General features: G+C 37.3%; 1 protein-coding gene across 17 annotated transcripts in view; it reads left to right on the forward strand.

Moving 5' to 3' along the window:
* Positions 1 to 5,401: 5,401 nt before the first annotated feature.
* Positions 5,402 to 12,431, forward strand: part of scel (sciellin) — a 28,990-nt gene continuing 21,960 nt past the window's right edge. For 13 of the 17 annotated variants that reach the window (XM_088914001.1, XM_088914002.1, XM_088914006.1 and 10 more), the window contains exons 1-2: positions 5,416 to 5,635; positions 11,001 to 11,070. In XM_088914001.1, the coding sequence (XP_088770127.1) occupies positions 11,028 to 11,070 (43 nt within the window). In that variant the 5' untranslated portion in view covers positions 5,416 to 5,635; positions 11,001 to 11,027. Of the gene's footprint in view, positions 5,636 to 11,000; positions 11,071 to 12,431 lie in introns of all 17 variants that reach the window. The other 4 variants (XM_088914003.1, XM_088914004.1, XM_088914008.1 and 1 more) reach the window with 1 other exon arrangement.

The following is a 12,431-nucleotide window of genomic DNA, read 5'->3' on the forward strand; positions in this document are numbered from 1 at the left end:
TCTCATATTCATAAAAAAATTATCATATTAAGCTTCTCATATCTATCTGCAGTTTGGAAACAACAGTCAAAGCCAGGTTTTAATTAATGCTTTGGAACAGCAGCCTGGATATCAAAGACCCATTCTGTGTTTTAACTACAGTTTCACTGAGAGAAACAGTTTTAAAAATTGACTAGGGTGTTCGTTATAATACTACAACAAATAAAATGTGGGCCAAAGTACAACAACAAATAAAATGAGGGCAATACCTAAGCTTTTGCTTCTGAATTTTGTGGAGAAAATATAGCTTAAATGTGATTTCAAGATGTTGACGGTTTGTGCATCAAACACAAAATAAAGTCCACTACAGAAAAACATTCCCTAGTCTCAGTTTTCTCTCAGCATTTCAGCTTTCACAGTACCAAAAGATGATGAGCAAAAATATTATTGTCACTCAGGGTCAGTAGAGTAAAGGAGAGACGATTGTTTTAAGGATGTCAGCAGTGAAGTCCATCTGGCAAGGCTGCAAAGACAATGAGCCCTTGTTAATATGCTCTCCTGCATCTCTCACTATTAATGGTGAAAGTGACCTAAAGTCCTCCTTAGTTTTGAATACCTAGGAGATCCCCAGTGATTAGAGTCAGAACAGAGGGAGAGAAATCTGAAAAAGACCTCCCGGTGTTGTACAAATATTACTTCCGATGAGTAAACTAAGTGGTCTCTCAGGGTTGAATCTATTTAAGTGTTCTTACAGCTTATTTAATCATTAAAAATCCCAGGGCGTTTCTCGAAAAGAGACTGTAACCCCAGCATCCTGGCCAAATTTCCCATTGGCCCTTACCAATCATAGCCTCCTAATAATCCACATCTATGAATTGGCTTCATTACTCAGCTCTCCTCCCCACTGATAGCTGATGTGTGGTGAGCGTTCTGGCACACTATGGCTGCCGTCGCATCATCCAGATGGATGCTGCACATTGGTGGTGGTGGAGGGGAGTCCCCATTACCTGTAAAGTGCTTTGAGTGGAGTGTCCAGAAAAGCACTATATAAGTGTAAGCAATTATTATTATTATTATTATTATTTGATTGTTAAATTCAGAGCCAAACTTCATTTTGTCACATAGTAATCATTGAATTTTGCCACCTAAACATATTGTCCATATTACCTCAGTGACACTTTTTGTGAGATATGTTTGAATTGATTAAGTGAATTCAGTGACATGAGCTCAGTAAAAGCAAACAATTTGGTCTTTTAAGACTGGTGACAGTATGCAACTAAAGTAGTACTGGAAATGTGTGCTGTTTTCACTCTGAGGTGTATGAGCTATGCTGGATAGTCACTGTAGCATCTAATGTTATGTAATCAAATCCAGTTTTTAAAGAGACCTCCTAGTATATATTTACCAAACATCTAAAAGCAGATGATTTTCAGATCCATGAGTACAAATCTTTCTGTGCTAAACTGCAGTCTCAGTGTGTGAGGCAGAATGGAACAAACAAAAATCTTCAGTCTTATACTGTAGGTACGCCACTTTGCACTGTTTCCATGGTGTCCTGCTTAGGAGAACTGACCTTTAACCCTAACATTTCCTCACCCTGAACAGAAAGTACACATCAAACATAGATTAAAACTAATTAAAATTCTTTGCTGAGCCTTGAAACATTTTTTACACAACCTCTGATAAACTGTCCAGCAAGAATCTCTCCAGGGACATTTTCACGGTGTTACTGATTTAGCTTTTTATGCATTTGTACGGGTTGGGATTTGTCTGCATGGTAAAACTAACACCAGACTTCTCAATTGTATGCTTAAATGAGGCAGAGGCCAGGTTTCATGGGTGTCTCTGATAAGTCTTCATTACCAATTAATTAAAAAGTCATCAGCATAAAAAATCAAGATACAGAGTGAGATGTCAATCACAGGATAAGAATTGATAAGTGAGCAGTTAAGAGAGGCAGGAGAAACAAGACGTGTTTCAAGATTTGTTTGTTAGGGAAAACTATATCCTTTAGTGTTTACTGTTGCTTACTGAGAGACACAGAAATACAACTATTTCATGCAAGGCACCTTCACCAGAAAAATAACATTTAAATACCTTCAAATGGCTCATGTGAATATGGTCCGGAATATTTGACATGAAAACAAAATATTGGTTTATTTTAGCATGTTTCATTAAGTGTATTCAATACATTTTGCTGTAAATGTACAGTTTAAATTAATTTATGGTGATCCACAAATTTGGTGTTAAATATTCGTTCAGATTTACATATGGAGAGAGATAATACCATTCATATAATACAGATTCTGCAAAACACCCATGGAAAACTTCAATACTAGCTAAGTTAAATACTGTAGGTCACCCGCTTTTAAAGATTGGCAATACCTTTTGATAAATCAAGTCAAGCAGGTAATCTGTTCAATTAAGAGAACTCTGCTCCTTCAGGACTGAAGAGTACTTAGATCTTAGTCCTAAGTGATCTCTAAATTATTTCATTTAACAAATCGCCTTTTTAATTGATCACAAAGGGATTGTTCTTCTGCTTCAGGAATCGGTGATTTAATGTTGACCTAGAAAACCCTGCTGCAGAGGGGCTCTCCAGGGTTAGTGTTGGATATCCCCTGGTGTGTGTAATACATGAGCGCCATCTCCTGGGACATATGCTATACTACAGTAGGTTTGAAGTAAGCTTTTTAGGGAAACGATCACACTTGGGAATTAATTTTGTACTTGTACTATACAGTTTTTAAAACTGTTTTTTCAAATACTGATTTGCTGCAAGAAAAAGAAGAATACTGTACTGTTTAATAAGTGCTAATTTAGTTCTACGGTACTTGAGTAAGAAAAATAAATAGTGAACGTGTTAAGGGAAGGCCTTAATCCAGTGGTTAATGAATACCACGCTGCAACAACCACAGTTGATCCTACTGTAGGACGAGATTTCCTTCAGCGAAGATAGTGACTGTGACTCACCACAATGCCACGCGGATTGGTAAGGATTGAACTCTATGCAGCGTGCTTTACGCAAACAGAGCAGCCAAGTTACTCAAATAGCTTTTTACACCCTGCGTCATAAATTAGCTAATTCCCTAGAAATCTTGTCACTTCCGAAGATGAACAGGTGCAATGACCTTACAAAACATTATCAATCCATCGAACATTATCAAATAAGAACGGTATAATAAAATGTACAGCCACAGTTTAACTTTGCTAAGTAGTCAAATAATTCGTTCAGTTGAATACAGTTTTTAAATAGTCTTCTTTAAATGTAAGTCCAACAAATGAACAATGCCAACCTCCCTCACGTCTGCTTAGCTCAGCTTGTGTCTCAGGTTTTTAACACATTTTTCTGTCTTCCCTTCTCCCATCGCTTTGCCCTTGCAGAAGCTCTATATCTTCTTCTAATGTCTCATCTGTCATTACATCGGCCCCAAAATGTAATGGACTGGGGAACCCTTACCAGGAATAATAAGCAGTTTTCTGTTAATGGAAGGTAGAACTACTGAATTGTGAGATAAAAAAGAACATGGGCATTAAGATCAGACTTGTCACTACTGATGTACCAAGCTTGAAAACTGACATAGTACAATCTGATCTGATTATAAATGCCACCAGGAGATCCAAAAATTATCATTTGTAACAGGGGCCAGCCTTGGTGCTTCTGAAATGCTTACTCAAATAAAAATTCTTTTTTTCACCACACCTTCCAATACTATGTGTGTTACATAGTTTCCATTCGTCGCTAATGACACTCCTAGTTACCAAATTACTCCTTCAAAATATTTTTTGGTGGAAGCTCAGTTTCATTGTTCTTCTAAACAGTGAAACTTTCATCAGTTCCCCCAAAGTGACCCTTTCTTGTGTATTGATTATTAATGAAGTTGAATTTTTTGCCATTTGCTTTTATCTAATTCCCCAGACTTACCAGGACTGTCCTTTACGTGGAATTAGTATGTGAAGAGCATATCTTAATGTGCGTACACCTTCATATTGAAAGTTTCATTAATCCTTGAAAAACATCAATTTTCTCACAAGATCTTGTGTGATAACGATTGTACTTTTCTCCCATTCTGTGGTGAAACACCCTTGCTTAAAGCAGTACTTTTTTAAAAACATAAATCTTTTTTAACAATATTATAAAGTATGACTGAATTTACATATTGTAACAATCCTTCCACAATCGTAATTGCATCTCAGTAAGTAAATATGTCTCAGAATGTACATCTATCATGCAATTATAACAAAACTGTCCTTAGAAAAAAATCTCCTTCCAGCCTTATTAAAAATCTCACTTGTTTATTTTCTTTTTTCCTCTTCTTGGTTTCACATATTTACAGTAAAACTCTGCCCTGTTTTGAATATTTGGTTGAGGACCTTTTGTCTCACAGCTTGAGGCTGTTATTGAGTGTGTGGTTTTGTATTTTTCAGTTTAAATCTTATACTGTTGGATATGCCTATATAAGGTGGAGAGAGGACAGGTGGCCTTATGTTGTCACAGGCATTTTTGTCATTTTAAATAAAAACTCATCCTTTACCTTTTGAAGCAAATAAGCACAGTTAAAATGGGTGTTGAAGTGCTGGTCCTCAGACTGCCTGTGTCTTTTAAACAAACCGAGAAAAATGTTGACTTGCCTGAACATTTCAGTTCTAATTATTTTCAAAACACACTTGAAATCCCAAACACCAGGATTGGAAAAAGCACTGTGCTACATGATGGTATTTAACATACTTTCCTTGTTTTTCCACTAATGAACAAGAAGAAGAAACCTTAGATTTAGACTGAACACAAGCCTTGAAACTCACTAGGACACTTTGTATGGATATTTTTAGCTTTTGTTCCCAGATATACAGGTAACTCCTGTATTTTTAAAAACATAATGTATTACAGTTTTAACACAGTAGCCAAATCATTAGAACAGTAATTAGGTCTTAGGAGTGTAGATCCTAATTCTTTTCAGCTATCTCCACAAGTCTTCAAAATCTAGTCTAGAGTTAATAGCTGCTGCAATCTTCGGTTATGTGTCCTTTACTTCGACCCCTAAAGACAACATTTATTGATTTAATTACAGTATCCTGTGATAATAGGTCGTTAAAATATTATCATGTACTTGGACACAGGTGTACTATACAGTTTTACTAGATCAGACAATTACTCACGCCAGCAAACTGAAGAAATACAACTTAAATGTTAACTGTAGAATTTGAATTTAACTGGCATATTTTCATACAACACAAGTTAATTGATTGACTTCGGCAGTACAAGAGAAAAGCAGAAAAGTAAAATAGGAGGGAGGCAGCACCATTTGTTTCATACAAAGTGTTTCCTTTGCAGTGATACTTTGGAAGAAGATTGTTTTACACCCACACATGCTGCACCTGCGCCACACCCCTGTTATACGTGCACGCCTTTTTTGTTGATCGCGGCACACTTACACTACACTACAGACTGGGCGTCAATTAGACGGAGGAAAAACCAACCATTCTGGTTTGCGATCCTGCCAACTCTTTCACTGCAAGGCACACCCTTGTTCCACCTTGTGTCTCCTCTCTGGGATATACTGATAGTATTAGCAAGTGTGACTGAGGGAGCAACTTCTTCACTGGTCCACTGGCCTGCACTCCAGACACTCTCTGTAATTTACCGAGAAGACTGCTGGTAAGTGGCGCGGTTTTCGGCCTCGTATTATTATTACCAGGGGTTGCCTTGGAAATGACCGTGTGTTGGAGAAGATCTTTATTTTATTTGACATTACTATTGTAAAAACGACAATTTCCCAGAAAAAAAATCAACGCTCTTTTTCTTGTATACATCGTTTGGAACTGGTTTACTTTTTCTTTCGGGTGAATAATTAAAATTACAAATGTGAACTCCAGTGCAATAGAAAATGAAATAAATGCTAAAATATGTTGTTCTGACAGCTCAGTCACATTAATAGTACTGGGGAATGTGAGCACTAAGTGTAATGCCTCTCTGAAAGAAGTTAGTCGTAAATACTTGTAATTTTGTATAAAATCATTGATATGTGGATTTCTTCTTTAGATTTATTATGAGAATAGATGTAAAGAATCACGAATAGATTAACATAAAATACTGAACAGTGTCACAGTGCGGTGTTGTTTTGTCACAAGATTGAAAGGCAGGTGTCCCTTGACAAACCACTCATGATAATAACCCTGAACTGCAGGTTTGGCTTGTTGTTGTTCATTTGAATAGTGGGTGAATCAGCTCTGTTGACATCTTAACTATGAGTATGAAGAAGGTATTTCATTGTTCAAAAAGATAGCTTGACTGAAATTAATCTTACCAGCTCGATGTTTCGTCGAGCAATCTTCTGGACAATATGTTCCGAACGTATTACGAACACAATCCCTTAAATAAATTCATGTGCTCTTCAGATTAAAAAAGGTTCAGTAATGGTCATATCCCACAACACTGTTGATCTTATATAAATAATCCGAAGCTACTGAGTGACATGAAATGAAAGAAACAATCACATTTGTTCTTCTACTTAAATGCTACATGTGAAATAAAAAGGGAATAAAAAGTAATAAAGCATAATAAATGTCCTGCCTTTTCACATAACAATTTTTTTTTTGCTTTCACACTGTGTTCCAGTGTTTATCCGATGAAAAAAGGACAGTTCACTTTCACAGTTGAGCTGGACTTGCTGGCAGGTGTGACATTAAGGCAGTGTCAGAATTATGTTCTTTTATAGACCTTGGATGGTGATTGAGTACAACTTGTTTTTAAAGTCAACAGAGTGACTCTTGTATCTGAAATAGTGTCCGATTGTCCCTTCTGATTCCTGCTTCACTGTTTATTCTGAAGAAATCTGCAGGATTTGACTTGGAATACTTGTATCAGGTCCCCTTGTAGTCTTCTCTCTTCAGGAAAAATGCTATATATGCAGTTCCTTCAGTCTGTCAGTGTAGGACATTGCCTCAAGCCCAGGAATGTGTCTGGTTGCTTCTATGGCTTGACTGCAGAGCAGCAGAAACGTTTTATTGAAAGAAATAAATGATATGACAAATTAAGAAAGGGCAGGAGTATACAATTTAACCACTTCTGTTAATCTTGGAACAGCATGCTGAATTTTGCCACTATACAACGACTCAATTGGTATATAAATTTGAATGATAACTTGATTATCTAAAAAATATGTCACCATTCGATTATTTTGTCTTCAAGAAGTCGATGAAGTTCAGTATATTGCAGTCTGAAGAGGACTTCAGCGAATAACAACTAACCCACTAACCTGTAGTCTGTCAATATTGCTCACAGGTTTCTTCTGTTCAGACATTGAAGGCCTGCCAGATTCTGTGTCAACTGCTAACTAGCTAGCTTTAAACAGAGGTCGAAACAGGCAAGTCTGTAAGACCTGTTACATATTTTAAGCAGTTTTAAAATATTAACTTGAAAAAAAGTTATCTATATTAAGGTAATACGGAAAGCAGTTCCACACTCAGAACTCCATTGTACCCCAGTACTCCAGAACTCCATTGTCATGCGAGGGACACCCCAGAAGAGGGGGACCGGCTGGCAGATGTGTAGAGGACTTTAGGTGGCGACCTTACCTGTGGTAGGAATGCACTTTGTAATGTTTCTGGTATTTACAGAAACGCAAATACCTCTTGGTTGCTTCACAGTTTACTTTGTACAAGCCAGCAGATTAGTGTTTGGTGAGTGTAAGCCGGTTTGTGAAAAAGGGTAAAAAGACTGTGAAGTTAACAATTACATATAGAAACACAAATTTGACACTAGAATGTATGATAGGATATCGAATACGGTCATGACGGTTGCTTGTCCTGGAAGGGTAGGTGGTGTCGCTTGTTTTAAAATAAGATAGAAACTCACCCTTCATGTTTGCATGTGTGGTGGAGCAGGAAGACATCGACCTAGGCTGGGGTTGAGGTGAGGATGAATGTGTGGGATCATTTTTCTCTCATGTTGTCATGTCATATCACAGTGCTCTACAACTACACAAATGAGGCCCGGGGCATGACAGGCTGCTCTCCAGCAGTCTGACCTCCGCTACTCTGGTCTGTGCCAGCATCTTATCACCTCAGTAGATGTACAAGTGATTTTTGACAGGTGCTGACCAATGTGTTAAAAGTTTTCCAGTCTCTGCTTCATGGCTGCACAATGAAAATGTGTAGAGAACTGGACAGGCAAAGAAAGAATCGTCTTAAACAGTTCAAAAGCGAAGAACAAATGTGTAGTTAGGTTACAGGGTTAAACATTTGTACGTCAGATTTAATACCTATAATATTATTGCCTGAAGCCAAGGCAATGCCCATCTTGTTAAAACAAGGACACTGCTATGGCCGTGTTCCTGACCTTTAAAAAATCATTAATCTGGAGGATCTGGGATGATGAAAAGGGTAGATGAATCCTGTTTTCCAGTTTTATCAAACTCTGGCTCTCCAATAAAGGTCGGCTATAACAGCTGTAACCTTTTGTTACCGTCTTAGGTTTTCAGAAATCGAGTATCTAATACTTTTATTTCAGAGTAGTGGGAATGAAGTCTTGAATGTTCCTGAAGACACTAAACTGAAGATTTTGTTCAAATCGTGAAGGCTCAAATTGAAGACGTGTAAGAGGAAGGAGGAACTCAATATTTGGTGGAGGCCCATTTGCAACAATTATAGTTGCAAGTCTTTTTTAAAAAGGCTCCACCAGCTTTGCACACTGATGGATTTTTTTGCTCATGTTTCTTGGAAGATTTCCACAAATTCTCAGGTCAGGACATTGGGTGACTCATGGACCTTCTCTTTGTATTTTGCAGCCACTCCAGTGAAAGGTGGATTTTCGCGACAGCTTTATGTCTCGAGCAGACTGAAGCAGGTTGTCCTCTGAGTTTTGCCCGTACTTTGCCATCAGTTTTCTCAGGTTTATCAGTCTCATCTTATGAGAAGCAGCCTCATAATGGACTGCTGACACCTCCACGCTTGACAGTAGATAGTGTTGACTGGATGTTCTTCGACCAAAATGTTCCGATTTTGTCTGCTCTGACCTCTGACCACAAAACAAATTTCGCTGCATGTTTGCAGTAGCACTTAAATGTTTTGTTGTAAATGGGATTTGAGATGGATTTTTTTCAGTAATGGCTTCCTTTTTGTCTGCCATCTGGGGCCAGCTTTGACTCATGGACATTTTCCCTCATCTCTGCCATTGAACATGAGTGGCTTTGAAACCTCTTTGGTCTTAATGGTTGCATTTTGACTTGAAAATACTACCCGATTAAAGGACATTACAGATTTATCCAATGTATTTATTCTGAAATGATGTGAACCCTTATTATTGTACACACGCAGTGGCCACTCAACTGATTGTGTGGCTCATTAAGGTCATTTGTTGCATATAGGTTTGAATAGTAACGCAATCAAGATTATTCCATTTGTCTTCCACATTAATTACCAATTTACATCTTTATTTTTGGTTTTTGCTTTGAAAGTGTGGACTAAGTTGGGTATTCAACAAATATTAATTTCTGCTTCAAATTCTCGTTCATCACATTGCTTGTAGTGCGATAGCTACAAACTTTAAAGCAGCAAAATGTGACAACTGTGCAAGAGTCTGACTATTTTTGCAATGTACTGTATTTGTAAATATAAATATAAAGTGCTGTTTATATTGGAGTAAATGCATTTAAAACAAATGTGTGAAATTAGATGCTAAACCCACTAGCCTCAATACATAGTTTTACATATAAGCTTAAAACTAAGTCTTTGTTCTTACAGCAGTAAACTCACAATAACATGAAGCAAAAATCAATATTTCCATTCTATTGTTCTAGAGTTAGATCTTCACTGCCATTAGAATCTGGGAACATTTAGAGAGTTTCACAATTGGCCTTTGCTGAAGTCATATAAAATACGGCATATTTCAAACATTTCTTCTGTGTAGAATGAGACGAGGGAAGCTGAGGTGCTGCAAAGCAAAAGATCTCGAAAAAACAAAAAGAAGCCCTTATCCAAATAGAGAAACAGAAGGTGGATGTTTCTGTCTCCAGCATATCTTTCCAGGTTTCCGAATCGTGGGGATGTTTAAGAAAGGCGTGCAAGTTATCGCAGAGATCAGGACGGGTAGCTTTTGTGATGAGGGCCGCAGGCAATAACTCATTGGGTGTGACCTAGTTCACTGCACAAGTGCAAAGAACATTAGCAGGTGGACAAGCACAATGCACTTTGTCAGCACTGTAATCAGCTGGGTTTTAAAACACAAGCTTGTAAGAGAATGTTATAGCATAATAGACAATCACCTGTATAAATGTGTGCCATTTCTGTGTTAATTCCTTAAAAAAAGGCATTATGTTAAATAATAGGTTAAATGAATATGCTGAGCTTGTGTTGTTAATAAGAAGCTTCTATTATTATTATTATTATTTTCTGTTTTCCTCAGAACTGTTCATTTTATAGGTAGGTCATAGGGCCTTCTGGCTGGGTTTTGTTAGGATGCCTTGGGAAGGGTTTGTCATGCCTTAGAACAGCTTTGTCTAGGGTGGGGAGTGAAAAATGAGTTCTTCACATGTTTATGAAATTTAAGCCTCCTATTCATTACGTTCTTGGCTTTATAATGTACCTTTGTTAGCTCCAGATGTAGTGAGTTCTATTACCTTTGTAAGCCCTATTTTTAATTCCGATGTTGTAATTAACACAGCTAAAAACAAATAGTTATCTAGGCTTTTTTTGAAAACCATTATATTTTCTTCAAGAACATGGCTGGGTAGCTTGTACCATACTCCAACACCCTTTAAGTAAAGAAGTATCTCCTGTTCTCAGTTTCAAATGCACTTCCACTTAGTTTCCACTTGTGTCCTCTGGTTCATATTTGCTATTTTGTTCTGAACAGATCCATTCGATTGACTGAATTGTACTTAATTAAAACTGTTTTCTGTATTATATTATGGGACGAGCAACGATTCCCAAAATGTAACTAAGTGTTTTGAAAAGGTTTGAATGTTGGCTCAGAAAGATGCATACATTTTATGTGCCTAATAATAATAAACTTTCTTTTCCAGATTTGAGGTGCAGAATAACTGTGAACAATGTCATACTCCTATCCTAAAACAACATACACTTCCAAAACAGGTAAGACATCACCCTCCTTGGCTTAAATTAAGCTTGTGAAGGTACTGTACATCTTTACTGCACATGATGAACTTTTAAAATTTTACACTAATGTGCACATATGTCACTGTACTCTGATGTGAAATGGCGTGTTATTGAAACATAAAGGTAATGTATAATAAACAGTATCGATAATAATAAACACACCCAACACAAACATTCACGAGTTCCTGAGCTGGTTCAGCCTACACTTTGCACTTTGCAAAGTTCCATTCATCCAGTGCTTGTTCTCATTTCTTTACAGACTGAGAAGCTTAATGCCTTTGATTTTCTTATGACCGTATCAACACTCGTTTACCACCTTTGTTAAAGGATTAATTTGAAAAAATAACATAACCGTCATGAATATTCATTAGAGCAATAAAGGATAAAATGGGATGCGTAGAAGTAGCTATTGTTGTGGGAATGTTAAGTAAAAAAACAAAAAGTGACTGAGAGCATTGCATTGTCAGCTGCTCCAGAGATAACCTCTCATTCAGAGCTGACTAATACTTTTTATTCTGCCCTCTTCATAATGTCACCTGTGACCAGTTTCACTGCCTCTTCCTAGAGCATGCAAAGAAAAGTACTGCTATTATAATACTGTAAATGAAAGCAATTGAACAATTCTAAGCCTATACATATACTACTTTTTGCACATTTACTGCTTGGTGAATTGATTCACATACATTTTACAGTTTTATAGTCCAAATCAAAATCAGAATCCGGCTGTAATGAGAACATACACTTGGCAGCATTCACCAGATCAGATAAAAAGTCGGAAGTTATGCAAAGGAAAAAAAGCTCATTTCGATGCGGAGCCACACCTGCTGTCTCTCCTAGTGCTGAAAAGGTGGGGAGTGAACTCGATTCCTCATACCGTAGAACTGGTTGCTCCACCTGCACACCTCTGCTGTGGAGTTGAGCAATCTGCCACATGAGATGTCACAGAATAAGTCCTGGCCAGCTGTTACTTCCCTAAACCTGCATTCTGTTCATGTTAAAAACCAGATAAGAAACCAGTGCAGAATGACAGGCTGAGGCTGAAAAGTGTTACAAATGTGTTTCACTCTGTAAGTAGTATTTTTAGTATTTAGTATTATTGTAGTATTTCTGAAAGACTTTTTTTAAATTTAAAAATGGCCGTAAATAATAAAGGATTTTAGTACATGGAGTAACCAGCAAGGGCAGACATTTAATTTCAATTCAGTTTAAACGTGCCAGCTCCTTTTACATTAATCCTGGCACAAGAAGCAAGGTGGGACTTCACAAAAAGCAACATCAAAAGCCAGATCTCCGAAAGGCTGCGAGAGAAATAATAAATCTAGTAACTGTTTGAGCAA

The sequence above is a fragment of the Atractosteus spatula genome, chromosome 4, assembly GCF_055471065.1.
Source record: "Atractosteus spatula isolate fAtrSpa1 chromosome 4, fAtrSpa1.hap1, whole genome shotgun sequence".
NCBI lineage: Eukaryota > Metazoa > Chordata > Actinopteri > Semionotiformes > Lepisosteidae > Atractosteus > Atractosteus spatula.